The following is a 19,888-nucleotide window of genomic DNA, read 5'->3' as shown; positions in this document are numbered from 1 at the left end:
CTCCTCCTTGTGAATTCCTGGCCATTCCTGAAAAGCTAGCATCATTCCCAAGCATGTTTCACCCGTGTGAATCCGCAAGATTGACGGGGGAGTATTGTGAGAAAAATACATTCCAAGATTACATTTTCCAACTTGGACCCGACCAGCTTGAGATGGTCCCGAATTAATCAAATGAAACACAATCCCCTGTATCTCTACACACCCTGACGGACTCTGGGACCAGCCGAATATGTCGATTGACTTCGGCAGTTCATAAAAAGGAGTCCTTCTTTAGTCGGTCAAGTGATCTGAAAACCAAAACAACCATTGGCCGGGAGATGGCAATACCTTTGGATCTGAAGCTTCTCATGAAAACCCGTTTTCCGTTCATCATGTTCCCACATATTAAGTGAACGAACCTCAACCACCAAGCGAGCATGCATGCCTGCAGCCTTGATTCACACATACGTACGTACAGTAGCCGAGTGTTGCTTTGAGTAGAGCACGTGGGCATTAACTAAACGTACTCAATCAAAGCGAGTTCCACATTCATTCCATGAAAAATCCCGTTCCTTGCTTATTTATGAGACAAAGGGAACTCAAAGCAGTGAGCTGGGGACACAGTCATCGATGAACCCTGTACAAGCTGTCTCGTCTTCAAACTCAAGGCACAATTCAGCAGGCTTGTAGGTTCCTCAAATTTGCTGGACTGCGTTTCGTTGAATGAAGGATTAAAAGGCCCCCTCGAAGTTCTAATTTCAGTGCAGTACACTTGTTCACTCACTCGGACGGGTTTTGCTTAATTATGAATTCGGAAGTTCATTATTGTTTTGCGCCAAAATCGTGACTTGCCTACGGTTGCGTTCACTTTTTGGTGCTTCAAGCTGAAACATGAACATTCACAGACTTTTCACGAGCACACACAGGGTGACTAGAGGGAAAGCGCCAAAGTCCAGAATTTGAGGGGGGAACTTGGTCTTGGATGAGGCCATTCTCGTATTTTCACTTGAGTATGAAGCCAAATATGCTGCAATTCCATTGTCTACTTGTCAACTTGGTTTTGTCACCCTGTTCATTAACCAGTTCCTGTTGGAGCGCTTCATTTTTGGCCTTGGTCCGGCCGCGTTTTTCCCCTGTTGCGCCATAACTTTTGGCTCTTTTGGCATTCTTTGTTGTCTTTCCAAGTGGATCGTCACGCACGGATAAAACCACTCACGAGGAACAGAAATCCCTCTTGTTCCCAACTGAAAGTGCCCCGTGTGACGATTTTATTTGAAAGAAGCCTGCATGGTGGGTAATTGGCAGTCGCGGTTCAATGGTTGATTATTTCAAGTCATTACTCATGGAGGGAGGCAAAATAAACATGTACTTGTTTAAAAGCACGCCATTCCGCGCACCAACTGCTTCGAAATGGAGGTGGAACCACAAGCTGAATAATTGACGAGACTGGAGACGAATTCGTGTTTTAGGCCGATTGAGCTGCCAGATATGAAGTTCCACAATCGGTGGCTTGACTCAGACCATTAAAGTGAAAAAAATGCGATGAATATGTATGCTCCTTGACATTCTTAGCGTGTGAATGAGCTACACGAAAGAACACCAGAGAAAGAACACTTCTCATACGTAAGGTATCAAAAAAAGCGCATTAAAATTGCATCAAAACCGCTTATCAAAATAGTTCCACAAGCCATTGCCAGTCTGCATTATTCGCTCTCTATAAAAGTAGGCATTTCTCTCCTCATGTGTGTTTGTGATACGATTACCTTCCCCCCCACCCCCACCCCCTCGATTTTCATGGTACTATATTACAGTAGGTGCTGTAAAACGTTCCTCCAAGTGAGTCCGTGGTTGGGAAATGAAAAAAATCATTACCGTAGGGCTTTGTATGTCGCCATTAGGTCCTGTTTGCATTTGGGAACACCGGCTTTGATCCCCTTGTGACCAAATAAACCATGTGATTACCCTCCTGCCATGCTTATTTATCTTCGAAAGTAAAACAAAACAAATGACTTTGGATCTACAAAGTAAGCCACAGAGACTTGTCTTCCTGAGTCCCTGGTCATAAAATGCTAATATGGCACGGAACGATCGAACCCAAATTAATCCAAGCCAACCTTCTCCCTCATGGAATTTGAACAGGATGGTAGAGGGTGGGCTATGTTAATATTGGAACCTTACACTATACGTAAGTGCCTATGGATAAAAACACCGTCATGTGTGCAATAACGAAGTGATGACCTATCATTGTTACAATCAAATTGCTTGACTTGACTGAGTCATATACTTATTCTGTCTGGCCTTGGTTCATCCCGTTGGATCCGCGCTCAAGGGACAAAAAGCAAGGACAGGAGCCTCAAAATGCAATTAGTTTCTTGAACTGGCAGAGCTCATTCAAGACTAATTCAAATGACGGGACTGTGAGGGGCCATATTTTGAAAAGGGGCGGTGCTCTTGATATGTTCGTTACCATTCAGGAAATTATTGTTGAAGCAGTTTTTATCATTAGACTGAGATCATGGTGGCACAAAGTACATACATTTGGTCCATGACCATAGAACCTGGTGGTTCTGTTCATGCTGTATTACGATGAACTCGATCCATCCTCATTCGTCACTCTCTTTCCCAAAGAGAGAGCGAGAGAGAGTGGAGTGGGAAGTCCAGTGGTCCAGAATGGGATGCTGGGCTCATAGCCCAGCCAGACATTAAACCTTGGGCAGTGTTATAGTAATCTCTGGCCACCGATGAACGAAAGGGACCTTAATTCGAAACCTTCAGCGTTACTTTAGTCACAAAAAGAGGCAACGGGGAGCTTGAGCCCTTTTAAAGGAACTGCGTGCGTGTGGCGTGGGTGCGTGGGTGCGTTGGTGAGGCCATATCTCTTAAACCCCCTCTAGAGAGGCATCTGTTTCCCCTTGCCTTCTTCCCCTTCCTTTTGGACTGGGTGGGACCGATGTACGAGATGTGCGAGAGTGGTGTGCCCTCGACAAGTTCCAGAGTCTCATAGTTCCAGAGCTACAGTGAGTTGCTGCAAAAGTCGAAGAAAGCGTTGGCAATTATGGTCGTGATATGAGCCTTGAAAAAATGGCTTCCCTTTGCCAGCAATCTCTTCGTCGGGAAGTACACCATTGTAGTGGAACTTCCTGGCCCACGGCCTCCTTCGTCTGTCACCTAAATGGTTTTGGATAGGGGGAACGCAGGAAAAAGAGAGAAAGAAAGAGCGAATGGACATCCGTGATCTTCACCAGAAGGCCACTGTACCATCCACAGTACAAACGCCTGCTTCAGGCACAATCCAAGAGGGCGGGCAGGCGGAAAGGTTATTGCCTATAACACTTTTATCGAATGCAGTGGATGGCCGTTAGCGTGCCAGCTTAAGATCCTTGGATTATGATGTCATTGTTGAAACCTGATCCTCTAACAACACTAGCTGGCCGCCCACCCTCTCCACCCATCTTTCGTCCGGGATGGATTGACAAAGACGCCCTTCATCCAAGGCATGGAACAGGCTCTAAAATGAAGCCAATAATCCAGCCCAGCCGAGCTGAAAGCAATCGAGAAATATACTGTTGTAGACATGGTTATGGTCGAAATTATAAATCTCACTCCAAGGCCGTTGGAGTTGGATCTTATGCCAGTAATCCCCATTGAAGGTTCTCCATCAAACGTGCATCGCTCTTGTTTGATGCTGACAAGCAGACGCCTTTCATTCTGGACGTGCCATCATGATGCAAGAGTGCCCAAATATTTCATGGCGCCAAAATCGCAATTTAGAACTTTATGTTTGTATACCAAAACAGTGGACAGATAGAGCTGAAAGTTGATCAATGCACTTGGATCTTCTCCAGTCCATTAGGACTTTCTTAGATTGGTTCACCTACCTTGGAATGTCCACATGGGAAGATGTCTCGCAGGATAGGATTTTTTTCTTCATGTGAAGGGAGTTCCTCCGAAATCCTTTGATGGGATCTGTGTTCACCGTGTACCCATAGCTGCTATTCAAAAGGATTCTTTGTGCAACATGATGTCGCCCTCGAGCTTTTATACCGTGCTTGTTGGTTGTGCTTGCCCTGCCTGCTTTGTGGGGAATTTGGGTTTCAGATTTGGTGAGAGGCAGGGTATAACATGGATGTAACCTTTTGCTCGTGTTTGGGCTTCGTTTATGACCTAGGCTTCCCCAAGGGTCATGAATATCAATTCCTACAAATACCCTCGACATTTGGTTGCGGAATCCATTTTGGGTTCATAACATCAGGCTGATGTCACCGGAATGGTCTTCTTTTAGCTTTGTCTGGTTGAAATCCTTGAATTATGTGGTGGACGCCGTTCCGGTGGTAGTGGTTGCGTTGTCGAGGTTTTATTTACGGGAAAGAGCACTTTTACGTACTTGGGAATATACTATACAAGATAGAGCATGGAAAGGGTGACTGGTCTGGTCTGAAAGCTAGTGCGAGAGCCAGCCAGCCAGCGAGCATCATCTCGTCGTTCCTCGTTGGATCTCATGTGCGATGCGAAAGGATTCTGAAAGCACGAAGCCGGATTCAATCTTCCATTATGAGGCGACTTTGTATAGGCTACCTGAAAGGCTTTACGGCACAAAATTTGCCTTAATTTGCAATGCGGGGTATGGAACATATTCGAACAAGATCCCAGTTTTTTTTTCTTCCTTCGCAGCGTTTCCATCTCCTCCTTTACCCGGGCGCAATTTATTCACGAAATGGTGGCCACAGCCTATGAGCATACGTACACAAACGATGCTACAATATTAATGAAAACCAGCAGAATCAGCACTTCCAACCAAGTGGAAACACCATCGCTACCCCAGTAGTCCATTCAGTAGCCAACCATCTTCCGGTTGAAGAGCGAATCATCTCATTTTGTTATGTTCGTTCTCTGGTTCTTCTTTCAGGTTCTCAACCAAGGAATCCGCAGCTCATGCAATTGTGGCCGTGCACAACACCGATGTGAATGGCCATACGGTGAAATGTTCATGGGGAAAAGAGTCTGGAGATCCGAATAACCTCTCTGCAAACAGCCAGGTATGTATGTAGGTTGGAATGATGTCGTTTTGATTCTCCCACTCCTCCGAGAGAACGCTTGGATGAAGGAACCACCAGGGGGAAAAACATTACTAATGAGCGAGCCACAACAGCAAGAGCAAAACAAAGTTTGGATTTATTTGGCCACGAGGTTTGTCCTTCGTTAGTAATTTAGGAGCCACTAAAAAACGTGGCCCTTTTGGCCCTCGTCATCAGGAATTTATTCGATATTGGAGAGGTTCTAGAGATAATTAGACCCTCTCTCTGAAATGGACTCCAACAATCCTTCTCCTTCTTCTTGTCCACCTCTTCGCTTCACCCTGAGATCACAATATTGACCAATAATCAAGTTGTTCCTTTTTTATCTCGCTACTTGTGGAACTTCCGATCCTGGTTCATAACGATTTGAGAGACTGGCGACTGGCGAGTCATAAAAAAAAGAAAACTTCTTTTTGAGACCACTCCCAAATTATCTATCTTTTGGTTTGAAGGGAGGGGAGAAAGAGCATTCCTGGTGGCCAGGCAGGACCTCCGCAACGAACGGACGAGAGGAAACAAACGCAATATTTGTTTCCTGGGAGAAAACCTTCTTTTCTTTCAAAAACAGATAAATGAATGGCCGCCCTCCTCAGTACTCAGTACCTATTTTCTTTTCGGACCATTTTCTTCCTTTCTTTCTTCTCCACCAAGGAGAACCGAAGCAAGTTGGCAAATCTTGGAACCAGGAAGTGGGGAAAATTCGGAAACGTGCGAAAGAAATGTGCTTATCAGCCAGTCATGTATCTGCATATACATTGTATTTCATGTCCCCACAATTCGTATTCAAAATAAAGAAAGGGCAATACCCTTTTTCCATTTACCATCCGGAAGATGAATTGGGAACACGTTTCCGTGAGTTTTCCAACAGCCGCCCCGCTCTAAAAGACTTCTTCCAGGCTTTGAATGAACTCGAAAAAGAAGTTATTTAGGCCTTGCATTAAACTTGAACGAGACCCGGGTCATTTTGTAGATCATCAAGATTATCCTTCGTCGTACTAATGTCAATTAGAATGCAGTCTCATTTGAAGATAGTGATCATCATCATTCGTACACTGTTGTTAGAGTGGGGTTCAATCAAAGGCCATGTTGAATCTATTGCAGACTTGGAGCTCTTTCGACCCACTGGAGTCGTCCTTTCTACTTTCCGTTTGTTGGACAATAAAAGGAGTCAGTCCGTTCACATTGAGCCACTTTATTCCATTGTGGCAGGGCCATGATTTATAGTGCTTTCTTCCTCTGGCATATTTAATAATCTCTCTTGGTACAATAGCACAGTGGAGAAGAAGTCAGTATCTGGTCCCAAAGCTCTCCAAGAAGCAGACGCAACCACGTCGGTAGTTCGTATTACTCTGCCGTTATTTTAGGTCGGCTGGCGACGCTACTAAAGTACTCGAGCTCTCGTACCTAAACGTGTTAAGTGTACCTACATTATTTAGCTGCAGCTGAATTTTGTCCCTCCGCTTGGATAACGTATTGTTCGTTGCGTCACCTAGGATCTCAGTGTGCATGTGGTGCTGGGGGTGTTCCAAAATCTCGTCTTGTGGAACACTCTGGCAACGACGATTACTGTCCCTTGCTCGGCTTCAGAGTTGGCACTCGCATTGCCACCAGATATTAGACAGACACACGATGAAGTCCTTTTGCATGGAGTACAGTTTGTGGCTCGTCAGATCCCGGGAGCGCCCCAACCTCGGCTTTGCAATTCGTCCATCGTCTCCACTTTGGGGCCCTCGAGAAGGGGGAAAGCCGGAGATTGGCGTTCCCAGAGCTATTTAGAAACCCTAAAGGGGAAAGCCATTTTCAATTGGCTTTAATGACTTAATGAGGCAATCATTCTTGATTGTCCTCAGAAACGAAGCGCTACGGTTCCCAAATCGAAGTGAAGCTTGCATGAATCGAGGGTGGTAGGGGATTTCGAGTCATTTTCGACGAGGGTACGCCTGGACTCGAGCACGTCGGCATAGAAGCCATATTGTCAAAAAACCGTGATGACACAAAAAAGAGAAAGAATAGAAACCATTATGCTTGCCGAAAGAACGGATTTTGGAGCTAGAAATCATTCCTCCTGGTCCATTTTTTGTTTCAGCTCTCTCTACCCCAGTTGATTCCCGGTGTCCCGTATGGCATTGCTGCAGGTACAGCACCCCACATGGCGGCTGCCACGGCGGCCGGATTCTATTACCCGCAACAGGTGGCCGCCCAAGCCGCCACCAATTATCTGCAAGGGATCCAAGGATATGCCTACAATATTGGAGCTTCCTTCCCGCAAGGGTACATTAGGTGAGAATGATCGCCACACTGTTGTGGAGCACGTGGATCACCAATGTTTCATTCGGTTTCCCTTTCTAGCGGTCTCCCGACTGGAATTCAGGTGGGCGCATCTTATGGTATTCCCAGTCCGACGTCGGCCGCTGCAGCCGCCGTGACCGCTGCAGCTGCCGCTCAAATTCCTCCCAGCCAACAGGCTGCCTTGGCGGCTCAGGGAGCGGCCTTACAGCCGGGAGTCATGACGGGTCCCTATCCAGGTGCGGCGACCATGCAGCAATTCCAGGTGAACGGTCAGCCCACCACGATTGCTCTATAAACAAATGCCATGAACAAAATCCCCTTCCCAGACTACTGCAGATGATAGGAATAGCTTAATGAAAAGACACGCCCCCAACCATCACCATCACCAACACCATCACAATGCCTACGAGTGGCTATGAAGCACTGAGCGGATAAAAAGAGCGAGAATCACGATAGCACAATTGAAAAGCGAGTACGAGTGACCACCAGCATTGCCGCCTCCACCACCACCACCACCACCTCCACCACTACCACCTCCACGAAGAAGAAGAAGATGATGATGATGATGATGATGATGGTGATGATGGCGATTTTATGAAGATGATGATGATGACAATAACCACAACATCAACAGCAACAAAAACGACGTGTGAGAAGATACCGGGTGCGGACTTACATATGATGAGAACGTAACAGTTTGTAAGGTAACTAAAGGCATTCTGCTTTCACATTGACTTACGACATTCCAATTTTGTCGCCTTTGCCAACTCGTTTTCTAATCCTTTCCAGATATATGCATAAGTCAGCGAACCCATCCACAAATATATACAAGAAAACTACACAAAAATAGCGTAAAATACTACTACCATTACCACCACTTGCAACATTATTGCAAATAGTACTGAAAACCATTTTCTTAAGGTGGGCAAAGAAGCAAGTGAAAATGGAAAATCTAAGTCAAATGAATACTTCATCCCAAAAAATGATGAATGAAACGCCCTCCTTCATGCGAGTATACAACCTAACCCTAAACACACACACACACACACGAATCTGTTACCTACATTGAGCAACGTAACCATTATTACCAATGATATCCAAAATAATGCCTTTCCCACCCACCCGGTCCGACTCCGCCCTTCATTCAAAAAACAACCACCACCACCACCAATACCAACACCACCAAAGTCGTTCAATTTAGCTGAAGAAGTGCCAAGTTTTGTAGTCAAAGAAAAAGAAATATGCGAAGAAAACCAAACCAACTAAATACTTTATTTCCCCACCCTGCCCCTCTGTCAAGGGAAGTGCCCCGATGCAAATGGGTTGCTCGTTCCAATGCTCGATGCCTGAGCTAATCGGTGACCCCCTTGACCGAACCCCCAAAAGAGCAACCCAATGTGGGTCATGTCCCGTGGGGGGCGAGCCGCAACTTTGCAGTATAAAAGTCTTGTCCCCGCCTCAAAGAAAGACGCTCTCGTCATCGGTTTAGACCAGACAATCAAAAGCATCGATCCCCCAAATCCTTGTCGAACATTTGATGAATGTTGAGGATCTGTTTGTCCCACACCGCCCTCCCTGTCCGCTCCACCAGCTTCACACCACCCCGTTATCTCTTGTTGAACATGTTCCAAGTACTTACGTACGCACGTACTTGAATGGCCGTTCGTTCGACCCTGCGCTCCCGTGAATGATGATACAAAAACACGACAAAATATAAATGGGACATATGCTTTAGAACCAATTGCGCGAGGCTCTGGGTCAATACAAAAAATGATCCCAACCTCCTTGTTACGGTGTGGAAACGGAACGCAATGCCATGTCTCTTTGGATCTAGACGTTGTTGCACCCAGAGAAACCAACCCAACAACTAACCACTCACCAACCACCAACCAACCCAATGTGATATCTGTGCACTAGGAACTGTTTTCGCCCCCTCACACAGATCCATTTAGATCCTCCAAATCTGCCGCTGTCCAGGGAGCTCTTGTTAATTGGTAGAATCACATATCCAGTCAAAAATGCGTAATTTAAAAACGAAATAACACAAGCAAGAACGAGCCACAAACTACAAACTGAAATTCTCGAACGCATGCACTGGAAAAAGCACCATCTCCAAGCACAGAATTCCCCGCTATACCACCCATGTCTGTCCCACCCATTCTGACCCTCGGCCCTGATGATTCTGCCCATGTCCCCCAACCACACCCAATCTCATAGGTCCCTGAACGTATCCAGTAAATGACTATGTAACAAACCCAATAATCCTGAGCTGCATCAAAGAAACAGCAGTAACACCAACGAGAAGGGACAAAATAGCACTGACATAATAATGAGTAACATGATATGCTAAGTAGACGTAAGTGTACAGTATAGTACTATTGTAAAATGAAAAACACACGAAATGAAGTTGAACAAATAAAGTATCTGAAGTGACCTTCTCTGTTATTATTGTCCACCTGATGGGACATGTATGCTTCCCAAGCACTTGGAACATATGTTCCCAAAACCTTGGGCAGCGTTCCAAGTGCACCTTTCCCACTAACATCATTCTCAGTGCACAAATGATGGCCAAATGACGCAGCAAGGACGCGTATGGAGAAGGTAGACTGGAGAGCGTCAGACTGTTCCACCTTCACTTTAAAGGACAGCTCCTTATCAAAGATCAGTTTTACGAGCACCTGCGGTGAAAGAAGTGACCAAGATGCCGCGACGAAAGGTGGTTCCACGGCTGAAGCGTCTCGCCAAAGGCCAAATCACGCGGATGTGCTACCAAATCGTTCAACAGATCTTGTCCCGGGCGTCAAGAAATTGGTCCATTAGCGCCGGCGACAATTCAATCCTTAATAGTAATGAAGACATGCTCAATAAGCTGATACGTGACTTACGGGAGTACTTAATCGAAGGGATGCCCCACGACCTCGGCGAATACGTTTGCTCCACGTGGTTAACAATCCTCAGTCTAGTGATCAAATCTTATGAACAAGGTAATATCGCAGAAAAGGGTTGCTCATTCCAAACCAGATTAGTAGGTCAAATGAGCCGTAAGCTTCTAGGGACTTTTTAACTCCATTTTAATTCCAAGTCCCAGCCACAACTTATTGACAACTCTAGCCTGCAAGGGTCATTAGGATCTGATCCAATAATAATAATAAATCACACGGAGATGTCCCACTGCCATGACTAGAAAACATACGATTTTTGGCAGCCCTGGAGCAATGGCTAAAGTTTGTCTATCGGTTTGTTCTTCTTTTCTCGCAGTGCCATCCTCAGCCACCTTGTCCTTCAAGAGCGAGCACATTTTTGTCACGGCTCGCTTAGCCGAAATTGGTGCTTGGGGCGGGCTTACCAAATTGGATCTCGTCAAAGTTAGCAAACAAATCAGAAGCCCTTTGTACGCCAGCCTAGGAGATTTAACACGTCTGCAGATCCTAAACCTCGGTTCTGGGATTGGAAATGGCTGGCTCTCGGTCGGGTTTCTCAACCAATTCTACAGCGGCGTCAAAAACCTGCGCCATCTCAAAGTTTTCAGGGATAGAATACAAGTGCAAGATCTCAAATTGTTGGAACACTAATTGGGGGCATGGCCCACCTTTCGTTGACTCCCAGAATGACACGGGTGATCAAGCCTTCACACGTTTTGATAGCATGGGATCCCAGTCAAATGCAAATGCAAGGAACTAGAACCATCGTACACACTTCCTTTTTTTCAAACTTTCTCATTAAGAACAACTGAACCAAATTAAGGTCCAACCTTAGAGGGGAAAGGCGGCCCGTGAATGGTCCCAAGGATCATAATACAATTTAAACTTGGTCGTAAACGAAATCACCCAGGTTAAGGTGGCACGAGCCCTTTGGATTCTATCCCTCCTCCCCCACCTCCTCTCTGCTTTAACCGCGCCGTCACCACCACCAGGTTCCAAAATGACTGCACCAATCTAATCCTCACGGAAGTGCTCCGCAATTGCGGTCATTCGTTGAGAGCCATTGACGTTCAATTCTCTCGTTTTGTGGACGACGCCTCCACTGAGGCATTCCTAACTTTTTGTCCTCCTGAACAGCTCCAGGAATTGTCATTGAGTGGCACCGGCATCTCGGATCCCCCGTCGACTCTGCGACTCCTGGAACACTTTTCTTGTTTGAAAAGAATTTCAATTGAAAACTCGGATCGTGTGCTTCGACACTTGAGTCATATCCGATCCTCTCGACTGTCATCATTGAAGTACCTGATGGTGGGAGCCGAAAGTGATTGGAGTATCAACGACAAGATGTCACTGGATACACCACCTTGCCAATCGCTTCAAACCTTGTCCAAAGTTTGCCCGGCACTCGAGAGCCTCGTCATCGATTTGCGCTTAACGCCCGCTTTGCGCGTGGATCTTCAGGAATTCACTTCCATTCAAGAGCTCACGCTTCTAGGTACGTACGCTCTAGAAGCACACACGTACACATTACACATTCGGCAGGGGGAACATTCCAAGGAGCCGTCAATTCCACCTTTCATTGGGATCTGATCAGACTTGACGAGCAATAACACATGATTCGAGCACAGGCAACAAAGTTGGAACTCTCTTTCTCTTGAGTGTGCCTCTTTTTTTAGGCGGAAGCTTGAGCTCGGAGCAAACTCATGAGGCCATTCACCTTCTTGGGAACAAACTCCACACCTTGACCCTGGTTCATTCCGAAAATATCAACTGCTTTGCTCTATTGCGACTGGCCAAACATTGCGAACGCCTTCGATCCCTCAACTTGACCAATTGTAGCCTCCATGGAATGGACGAAGAGCGAACCCTTAGCCAAATGCCAACCTTCCCTTGGCCTTCATTGGAAAGGCTGACTATTCAGTTCCCCTGTGATCATGATACACTCCGATATATGTTGCTACTCTGTCCGAACTTGCGTGAGCTCCGTTTAGGCATCTCGACACAGTTTTCTGACGATACAATTTCCTCGGTCCTCAAGTCCAGTTCATTGGCCTTGCGGAAGCTGCAGACCTTTAATGTGGCCTTCAGTGAGCTGCTGACCATGTTTGGTATCTTCCACTTGATCCACCACTGCCCAGGGCTCTTCCAAATTCAGGACCTTTCGAACTGTTCTCAAATTTCTGCCAAGCAAGTTATTTCCCTTCGAAGATGGACCCGGGAACACAATCTTTTGCTCAATGTGGAGTGAATCAACTACCATGGGCGTTTGGCTTATGGGAGAAGGACACGCATTAAAACTATAATAAAAGCCACTTCTGTTTATTGCAATGCTCGTTGATTAATTGAAGCTCAGGGCCTTGCGCTTTTAACAACCTAAGTAATTTCATTTAAGAACTTTCCTTCCGTTTTTCCTGATGGTAGATTATGAGTTAATTGGAGAAGAGAGTAGTTTCATCACCCGTGTCAATTTTGAAAAGTTACTTTGTCTATGGCTAGAGGGTAACGAGTGGCAATATTATGGCTTAGATGAATAAGATTGCGCTTCTCTATCCGTTCCTGCCATAATGTTAATATAAAGGGTCATCTGAATTTAACCTGATTTTGTGCCCATTCAAAGTAACATGCAAGAGTGGAAAGTTTATTTGGCTTTGATTATTGTAACCTTTAGAGATGGGGGAAATATGCAAGACTTTTCCCCAGATCATGCACACAAAGTATGCAAGAATTCTTTAAATATGCACCAAAATGGCATAATTATGCATTTCAGTTTGCAGATTTTTGCAGCTTTATATTCGATATTTCGCATCAGATCTTATTTGCAGCCGTTGTCAAACATAAATAGTAGTTCTCTTCAAAAGATACATGTCTAAAAGGATTGGTTTTGAAGGGTTTTAGTCGTTCCATTACTTTCCTACCGCCAATGATAAATAGAGTGTCATGGGCCGGTTTGAGCAATATTAGATGGCTGGAACTAGTTTGTGTCGTTGGGTCCGTTTTTGCTTCTTAGGACTACCATGGCATAAATCATGAATGCCATAGTTTTGAATCAAAACATTAGAACCTTGGCATACATTTGATTAAAAAATATCTATTACTTACCCACCAGCCTGCTATTAGCAAAGTCGCAAATTCATCTGACGTGATTGTCTCTAACTCATGGAACCTCAAGCGGCAAAATTCGACTCATTAATAATATTTGAAGCGCAATTTCTTTTGAGCCAAGTGAGTGATAGTTCTTGTATGAAATGTGCACCTATGCGCCAATATTTCAATTCAAAACATGTTGAGAAAAAGACAACTAAAACAACCACATCGGGAATTTGTTGACCCAACGTTTTAAAGGGTCAGAGTATTTTTCAGATTTTGGTGTAAAAAACCACAGGGTAGGCCAAAAAGAAGCGACAGCTTTTTGGTTTGGTGTATTAGGGTCGAAGGGTTACCCGAGCCTAGCCAACAAGGAAAGCCATTAAAGTATCCATTTCAAAATGTCAATCTTGTAGTTCGTATTAGATTGGTGTCGTTAACATCAAAAAGTTTCATTAAAGGAAAGGTCAGGACAAAGAATTGATTTTTTAAAAGGGTTTAAATAAGACTTGTAAAGGTTTTTGAGCAAATTTCCAGATCTGTCCTATTTTCAAGGCCTAGCTAGTCCTGCCAATCATAGTTTGTTGGTGGATCAGATAATTCATAAATGATCTCAATGAGAATTATAGGCTTTTCGTCTTGGGCAGTTAGCGATTGCGTTACCAATAGAGGTAAGGAAGTGGGGCAAAAAATTTGCCAAAAAATAACTATAACAGATTTTGACACCTCTAGAGGAACATCAAAGCTCATTGACACGTTTTTTTTAAGAGTTCACTTGAACTTTTGTGGCATGGCAGTTTTTTAGTTGCAAGTTTAATAACCTATAATCTGGGTTAATATCCTATAAAAAAAGAACTTCATCGAACATGGCAATGTCATAATCTTTTTTAACCTTTATTGCGACTCTTGGTCATTTCAGATTGTAAGATGTATAACACTGTGAATAAAATCATATTAGAAATCGTTAAAAGAATGAAGTGGTCAGAATGGTAAAACACATGACTAGATTGTAATATTACAGCAGAGATAACTAGAGTTGGTTCAGTGCACATGAAAAAAGTAAACAGGGAAATCACAGAAAACTTGTGCATGTTTCCTGCATTTTTTGTTGTATGTAGTGCATGTTAAGCAAAGGCTGTTATTCAAAAGAGAGATGAGTATGTGATCAAAGGGTGCAAAACTGTCAAGATTATCATTTTTGGTTGAGTAGAGACCACATTGCTAATTAAATGAAATACATTGGCAAATAGATTTTCAAAATCAAGATCGCTAGAAAGCTCGGAAACTCAAAGCACCGCCGTTTCCAACGTACCCTAAAAGTTCAGGTTTGACCAAAAAGGTAACCCTGGTTTGATAGAAGAAAAATCAGGGTTAGGTTTTGTGACTAATTAACAGGCTTCCAATTTTCACCCAGTAATGCCATATGCAACTGAAAAATTAAATTGGGAACCCTTGTTGCAACCTCCGGTGATTATTTGTTTGATCCCATCAGTAAATGTTACTTTCATATCACAATGCAACGTGGGTGCTCAATCAGTTGGGAAACCGTGCTTAAATGCCTTGGAAACCCCTGTTGACTAGGAGGAAGGACTTCATGGGCTTTACCAAATTCAACCAATTAGAACTTCAAGATCTTCTCAAACATCTTTGCAATATTCGAAGTGAGAGAAATTGGCCTATAATTACTGGGGAGTAATTTATTTTCCTTGTTGAAAATTGGGATAACATGAGCCAACTTTAGAGAGGATGAAAACTTGCCCTGATCCAAGATGGACTGCACCAAGTACGAGAAAACATGAGCATGGCCCAATGAGCATCTTTTCAGAAACTGAGATGTCACACCATCAAGACCAGGAAAGCTCGAGAGTCTCAAGTCCCTGATGGCCGCTAAAGCATCTTGATCTGTAACTATAAGATCATCGAAATGCTCAATTTGACTAACATCACAATTCTCAACAGACCCGTCATTAGAACAATGAGCTGTTGTTTCTAAACTAAGTGTAATTGAAAACACTAGAGAAGTGATCTCTAAGCATGTTAGTCATAACCTCCACATTGTCTATGGCTTCGCCATCGACCTCAAAAGATCCTACAGGATGCTTCATTTTCCTCTTGGAGTTCGTGTAAAAGAGAAAAAAGCTTTCGGATGCGACCTGACCTCCTCTACCACTCTTCTCATCTTTCTCAATTGATCCCTTTCAACGGAATCCTTAATCTTACCTTGGACCAACTCTACTCAACTTTCTGTGGAGTCCAGCCACAACTACTGGGTTCAAACTTCTTTGCAGCCTCTTTGCTAGTTTGTAACTCATTTTGAACAAATTCTTGTCAAATTTCAAAATTTTCGCCGTTGTCCCACCTGTCGGAACACGTTCAGGGATGGCAAAAGTGCTAGAGCAAACTTTCTCAACGACTAAAATCATCATATTTATTGCTGCGCCCATGAACAATTCTTGTATCAAAATTGAAATCAGGCACAACTTTCTAACCTTTCCACAAATAGAGCAATTAAACACCAATGTTCGTCTTTGAACATGAACTCAGCCAGGCAAACCTTTTTGGCCGGTTTTACTCTAGAGCCCGTCGGCTTTTGAGTAATGGTCGACGCCATCTCAAGAACATGATGGTCTGACAGATTATTAGGGGTCACATGGACATACTTGTATGTTACGGCGATGGAGTGCATGAAGCCAAATATGCACAAGATGTGGAATGCTTCTGAGGATCTGAAAGCAGCCCAGACGACTGGGACTGCAAAAAGAGAGATTGGTGCGGCCTTCACCAAGACTGTACCACTTTAGGAGAGTTTGTGGACAAACGATCTCCAACGAACATTGGATAGCAATTTTCCTTTTTATCCTCCCCCCTCGCTTTGCACTCAATCATATCTATAAAAAAGTAGTATCTTTCTAGCTTAATATATGTGTTTGTGAAATAAGCGTGATACTCTGCAACTTCAGGATCAGATCAGGGTCATTAGAAAATACCAAGTCCACATCGCTGTTCGCTCTGGTGGCTATACCAACATGCTGGAAGAAATTGCGCAAGATCACAAACTTCTAAAGCATTTTGAAGGGCTCAGATGTCGATTTCGAATGTTTGTATTTTATTCTTAACGGTAAACATTCTTAAAAAATGCATACACTTCGTCCAAAGAGGAATAATTCAGAAAATACAGAACTAATTTTCTTACGCCATACAAAATGGAATAGAAATTGAAAGAGTGTGATCAGTTCACTGAGTAAGAATTTGCTAAAACACCAACACTAATTGCTAATCATTATATGCATTGTTACAAAGACAAAAAACAAAAGACAGCACTTCTTGGCTAAGAGCGAATGTTTTGATCCAGTTTAGATTTGTACCTCAATCGCGTTGAAATGTATAGGTGTTGTTATTGAAGCAGGCTTCAAGTCGGACTTGGGCAAGTTCCTAACCATAATTTCGGATCAAACCTAGATTCAAGGACTAGCCAGGCCCATCAACTCTAATTCTTGATATATGATTGATTGAACTGACAATATATGAATTGAAAGGTTATTAAGATTTATATCTCTTTCATCTTGAGCTTCTGGACATCCCATTCCCAATAGCGTTAGGGAAGTCCGAAAACATAATCTACTAAAAGCACAAGAGACCCCGAGGTGTCATGAAATACAAAACATGGATGTTAGGAATACTCTTAGGCAATTCTTTCACTTGAAAAGCTGAATCTTGTAAAAACCAATTGCACATACGTAAAATCACGAAGCTCTCTCTATGGTGCTTTTCTACCGTGTCAAAAAGCTAATCTTTATAAAAACATGACTCCTACTCTATAACAAAACTTTTTCAAACAGATATCTTTGAGCTTCAGTCGTACAAAGGCTAAGTCATGCATACAAAATCCTATGCACATAACCATTTATGACCAGTTATTTCCAAACTTGGCTTGGCAGAGGACCTCTTTGAATGTCGATTGTTTTGACTTTTATATCTAATATATGTTCTGGAAAACTCCATGGGCTTATTTTCTTGTAGCCGGTTTGTACAAACGTCCCCAATAATCAAATAGTCACATGAAAAGTGCTGGGCTTCTTATCTCTGCCAAATAGGCTTGCGTTTTTCTTAATCTTTTTTTTATTTGACTAACTAATTAACGATTATGCAATAATCAATCGCAAATTTCGACCTAATATGGGAAAAGATCGTCACCGCCGAGTCATTCTGAAGGGAATGGTCATTTTTAACCAATCTTAACTAGATTGATTCCGTTCAGGAAATATGTTCCTTGAAACAGTAGTCTTCATCACGGACTTCTAGAGATATGGACTGCAAATGGAAGCAAAAATATCCTATCTCCTAAACCGCTCATCTTATTCCAAATAAGCACTTCATACGACCACAAGATCTTGTTGAATAGATGAACTCAGCCAAGTTTGAGCCCAACTTAGAGACATGTTCAAAGTTATGTAGTAAACACTAGATAAAATTTGAATTCTCGGCCTGCTCTTGGTCAGCTACATAAGCTTTTGACAACATAACTTTGAAACGATCGATTTTGCATGTAAATGATATAAAATTGACTGGCCTACCGTTAATTGAAGAGATCTACGTTTCTTACTTTATTACTTTAATTCGAAAAGTGGCTCAGAGTGGCTATGACCAAGAGCAGGCCGATTGGCCGGCAAGCTCGTTCGCAGTCCATATTTCTAGAAGTCCGTGTCTTCATTCGCCGTTTATGAAAGGTTGCGAGAGAAACCTCCTAAATAGGTATAAACTGCGTAATCTCAAAATGTACGGCTTGAGCGCCATTGCAAAAAGCATGGAGAATGCAAATCCATTCAAAGAGTGAGCAACTGAAATCTGGCAAGTTGTTTTTAATCTAGTTTCTGAATGTAAAGGGCACAGTAAGCTGCATTTGAAAACAACTTTATTAAAAACTATGTCGCAGAGCTGCCAATAGACTACTTCAGTTTACAACAAGAGACCCGAATTCTACCCGTTGGTACCAAATCCTATCATTTAAGAGTCACATATTCCAACGATTTCTTCAAAAGTGAAAACATCTATGAAATTATGATGAAGCTGCAATAACAAACAACATAGGAGTGCACAAGGCATATGAGTGCCCTGAAACAAAAAAGTATGGGTAACTCCGGTCAGTACCCTTTATAGGGTATGTGAAGCAAAGAAATTCAAGAGAAATGTAGTGCGGCAATACTGGTTTTCAGCATTTTGAGTAGGGAGAAATAAGATAAACATTGTGGCCAAACTACACTTGCACTCACTCTTGAATCCAATTGAATATTCAACAATGAAGTGAGTCGTGCTACAAAACTAAAAAATATGTCATTTTTTTGTTCATTTCTGTCACTGTACTAAACTCTTAGTTCAATATGAGAATACTGTTTGCTTTAACAAGCCGGCAAACTGAATTAAATGACCAATTCTGTCCATGTCCCGTTCAGGTTGGCTGTAATGTTTGTTTTCCCCAAAATGCTCAATTTCAGGGCTACTACACTACATTTTTCATGAATTTCCTTAACTAAACATGCCTGTTGACAACAAAGTTACATAAAAAGTCAATCGAATTTGCACAAAAATTGCAAATAAATTTGACGAAATATAAGCAGCAACAACAACTTCAAGAGAACAATAATGGGCTAATTTGCTTTCACATCAAGCAATGTGTACATTGAAAAGAAAACAAAAAATGTTAAAAAAACCGGGTCTGTTTGACTTTCTGTAACAAGAGTTGGACAAAATAAAAATCTCACAACATGCAATCTCATGGGGGAAAAGGCCAATTGAATGGCCATGCCCAATATTAGTAGTTTACCCGTTTCTAGAGACTTCTCCCTTCCAATACAGTTTAAGCAGTTTTGTGAGCACCAAATTCCGGATCAACCTTATATTCAAGGATTAGCCAGATCAGCCAACTCCAATTCGTTGGTCGATCAAATAATATATATAAATAAAAAACAGGTAATTTCATTTGATGTATAATTTTAGACCCTTTCAATCCTTATGAAATTGATACACTTCTGATTATTTTTGCTTGCCAAACTCTATCTGTCATGCTCTGGGCTAACAAAAGCCTAATGTAAGTAAGATTAAGAAATAAGCGATATCAATTGGTTCTGAAAATGGGAATTCAGGTGAAATAAGAAGTCCTCTAACTTGATACACTGATAATGGAAGTTCAGATTATCAAGGGTTTGAATATTGCAAACATTAATACTCTACTTCACATGTATGACTCTCAAATACTTAATGGCTTGAGTGTGGGTTTGCCAAACTCTTGCTAAAACTCTTGAATCTCCGTCAAGATAGGCATTGATTGGCCCAGAGCATGACAGCTGAAGTTTGGCAAGCTAAAATACTAAACAAAAATGAACACCTAGATTGGCATTAAGGATAGATTTCTAGACACTGGATGTAGGACGATCAAACGGGCCAAACACTTGGCTGGTAAAACAGTACAATGGAATGGTCGGTCGTCCAACATCTAGTGTCTACAAATCTATGGATTAAGATACTATTCATCAAATGAAATGT

At 42.9% G+C, this 19,888-nt stretch overlaps 2 protein-coding genes across 2 annotated transcripts in view; both read left to right on the top strand.

Annotated features, from left to right (window-relative positions):
• The window catches only part of LOC131880330 (cytotoxic granule associated RNA binding protein TIA1-like), an 81,547-nt gene extending 71,840 nt beyond the window's left edge, over window positions 1-9,707 (top strand). The window contains exons 5-9 of the mRNA XM_059226933.1: window positions 4,886-5,015; window positions 7,141-7,334; window positions 7,404-7,605; window positions 7,670-8,047; window positions 8,133-9,707. Of these exons, the coding sequence (XP_059082916.1) occupies window positions 4,886-5,015; window positions 7,141-7,334; window positions 7,404-7,605; window positions 7,670-7,762 (619 nt within the window). The 3' untranslated portion in view covers window positions 7,763-8,047; window positions 8,133-9,707. The remainder of the gene's footprint in view (window positions 1-4,885; window positions 5,016-7,140; window positions 7,335-7,403; window positions 7,606-7,669; window positions 8,048-8,132) is intronic.
• A 216-nt stretch (window positions 9,708-9,923) lies between these two features.
• Window positions 9,924-12,586, top strand: LOC131880331 (uncharacterized). Its single transcript, XM_059226934.1, has 3 exons — window positions 9,924-10,327; window positions 10,602-11,759; window positions 11,941-12,586. Exons 2-3 carry the CDS (start codon window positions 11,570-11,572, stop codon window positions 12,510-12,512), a joined length of 762 nt encoding a protein of 253 aa, XP_059082917.1. The 5' UTR covers window positions 9,924-10,327; window positions 10,602-11,569; the 3' UTR covers window positions 12,513-12,586.
• The last annotated feature ends 7,302 nt before the right edge of the window (window positions 12,587-19,888 follow it).

Source organism: Tigriopus californicus, chromosome 5, assembly GCF_007210705.1.
Source record: "Tigriopus californicus strain San Diego chromosome 5, Tcal_SD_v2.1, whole genome shotgun sequence".
Classification (NCBI taxonomy): domain Eukaryota; kingdom Metazoa; phylum Arthropoda; class Copepoda; order Harpacticoida; family Harpacticidae; genus Tigriopus; species Tigriopus californicus.
The sequence above is the reverse complement of the archived record's forward strand: the minus strand, read 5'-3'. Positions and strand labels throughout refer to the sequence as shown.